This window comes from Trypanosoma rangeli (genome assembly GCF_003719475.1).
Source record: "Trypanosoma rangeli strain AM80 chromosome Unknown Tra_15.4_contig_00066, whole genome shotgun sequence".
NCBI lineage: Eukaryota > Euglenozoa > Kinetoplastea > Trypanosomatida > Trypanosomatidae > Trypanosoma > Trypanosoma rangeli.
Genome location: NW_021705808.1, coordinates 38,186 through 40,539, shown reverse-complemented (window position 1 = coordinate 40,539; position 2,354 = coordinate 38,186). Strand labels below are relative to the sequence as shown.

At 57.7% G+C, this 2,354-nt stretch overlaps 1 protein-coding gene across 1 annotated transcript, besides 2 other annotated features; it reads right to left on the bottom strand.

The window, feature by feature from the left end:
• Positions 1–136: 136 nt before the first annotated feature.
• Positions 137–175: a sequence feature (GA-rich).
• A 58-nt stretch (positions 176–233) lies between these two features.
• Positions 234–2,042, bottom strand: TraAM80_02772 (nicalin; the record flags this gene model as incomplete). Its single annotated transcript, XM_029379763.1, has 1 exon — positions 234–2,042. The coding sequence occupies one exon, from the start codon at positions 2,040–2,042 to the stop codon at positions 234–236; it is 1,809 nt and encodes a 602-aa protein (XP_029240454.1).
• A 271-nt stretch (positions 2,043–2,313) lies between these two features.
• Positions 2,314–2,345: a microsatellite.
• Positions 2,346–2,354: the final 9 nt, after the last annotated feature.

The following is a 2,354-nucleotide window of genomic DNA, read 5'->3' as shown; positions in this document are numbered from 1 at the left end:
TTTATATATCTTCATTTTGTTCAATCCTTCTCCTCCTTTTATCACTTTTCTCCCATCAGGCCGCGCACACACGCCCCCTCTCCCACCTTCTCCGCGTTGCTGCTGCCTCTTCTTGCGACGCCTGCCGCGTGGGTGTTTCATTCCCTCCTTCGTTTTCTTTCGTTCCTCCTTCCTTTTCTTTCTCCCCACTATCCCCCCATCCGGTTGAACTCTCCGCATTCGTGCCCCGCCGCCTACTTCTCTGGTTGAATCAGCAAGAGCGGATCAAGTAGCGTGCGACGCGTCCTCTCCAAGCCAAACTCGCAGACGGCAAAGACAATAATGGCCACCAGCGCCGCGGCAAAAATGCCGAGCTCAACGACGAGGCTCCTCGCCACGAAGAGGCGCATGACCTGATCGTACGGCCCCACAAGCACGACACCCGGAAGCTTAAAACGGTTCGTTGAGAGCGACACGCTCGTCGATACGACACGGCGAGAGGCTAACGTGGCGGCAGTCCGCTTCATGTGGGTCTCAAGCGCCTCCGCGTACCTTAAGGGACCCGCACTGTCGCGGGAAATGGGGCTGCGCTGGGAGTCGGAAGCGTGGCGCAGCAGACCCAGCATGTACGCGGCACTCCCCACCCACGGCCCCACCGCCGTGGCGGGCGCACGAGCCAACATTGCCCCCGCAAAGGCATGCAAAAAATTCACCCGGCGGCTGAAGTCCATGACAAACTTGGGTGGCTTCGTAGCCACAGCACCGGCCGTGTTGTTGACGTTAGACACGGGAATGGGTGGGTGGCCGCCACGGAAAAGTTGATCAACGCGGTACTTACGAACCGAGGAAAACGTCACGGCAGGTATCTGCCGGTTTGCCAGTACCTCGTGCTCAAAACGCACATCGTAGTGGCGGTAGTTCGTCTTTGCGGGGACAACAGTCAAAATGACGTCGTGACGCGCAGCCGTGGACTCCGCCGTCTTCTTCACCGCGGCGAACTGCGGGCTCTTAGCGAAGGACTCGTGTACGTGCATGAACAGCGTTGTGGCGACGTCATTGCCTGCATCGTTAGCCTCAGCGTCATCCTCATCAGCGCCGATAGGTAGTAGTTCGTCGAGGCATATCACCAGTTGATAGCGATCGAGTTCATCCTCCTCACGCGACGCGATCCATTGCGTCGTGCCAACGTAGTTAAAACGGGCGGCGTTACCCAACAGCACGGAAAGACCAAACGGCGAGGAAGACGCTGCACCACCATTTCTTCTGCTCTCCGCCGCCAAGGACGCCTCCACATTAAATCGTCGCCAGAGTTCGAGCGCCGCAGCGACGCCAGAGGCGCCACCGGTTGTGTGGGCAGATGGTGCGACTCCGAGTGTGTCGAACGACGCCGTGAGAAGCAGACGCGGCAGATCCGTCGATGCCTTCGTCCCCTTCGGCTTAAAAACGAGGGAGGCGTAGAGGTTAATGCCCACTACAGACATGTTGGCCACCGCGGCAACCGCCTTCTCGTTCTCGCCGATGGAGATGACGGCGTACTCGTGGGGTTTCAGGGCCGTGAGCGTCGCGGTCAGCCGTCGCGCGTCTTCACCGTCTTGCTGGAGAAAATACACCGGAAATCGCACGGCGTCCTGCGCAAGGCGCAGCTGAAACAACCTCTCATTGTGCGTGTCGAAGGGTGACAAGGCCGCCACGACGCCACGCACAGGCAGATCAACCAGTGCATCCCATTGCCCTTGCGTCAGGTGCCGCTCAGCGGGAATAAACACCGTCTGCATCCGGTGAACAGCGATGTTGGCGGGGTTAAACAGCGCGATGCTGCCTCGCAGCAGGGACGCCTGGGAACCAAACGACATTACCGCATTCGCAGGGTTCAACAGCTGACGATCGAAGCGAATTGCGTGGTGAACCGTCGCTACGAATGCCGGGTCCGCCGCCGTCACCGGCCGCAGGAATGCCTTAGCAAAAACTGGGGGCGATAACAGCAACAGCGCTAACACACACAACAACAGCAACGTGACCGGCTGCTGCAACCCAAACAGCGGAGAGGTCCGCGAGCTCCGCATTGCCTATTAATTCCTACAGGATATACACCTCCAGCAAAAGCGAAGAGACACGCGTAGGTTTATGCTTGTCGGGGCTAGACGCAAATAATAATATGTACACGTGTGAGTGTAGGTGTGGCAGCGACACCGAACAAAGGAACCAGACCTCTGCCCCTCTAGTCGCGCAAAACCCCCCACCCACACGCCTGCTACAACGTGATATTCCCTTGTGCGTGTGAAGGTATCCAAAGCGGAGAAAAGCAATGAGATGAATGCCTCACGAAGACGGGGCAAAAAACAAAAAAAAACAAAAACAAAAAACAAGAGGAAGAA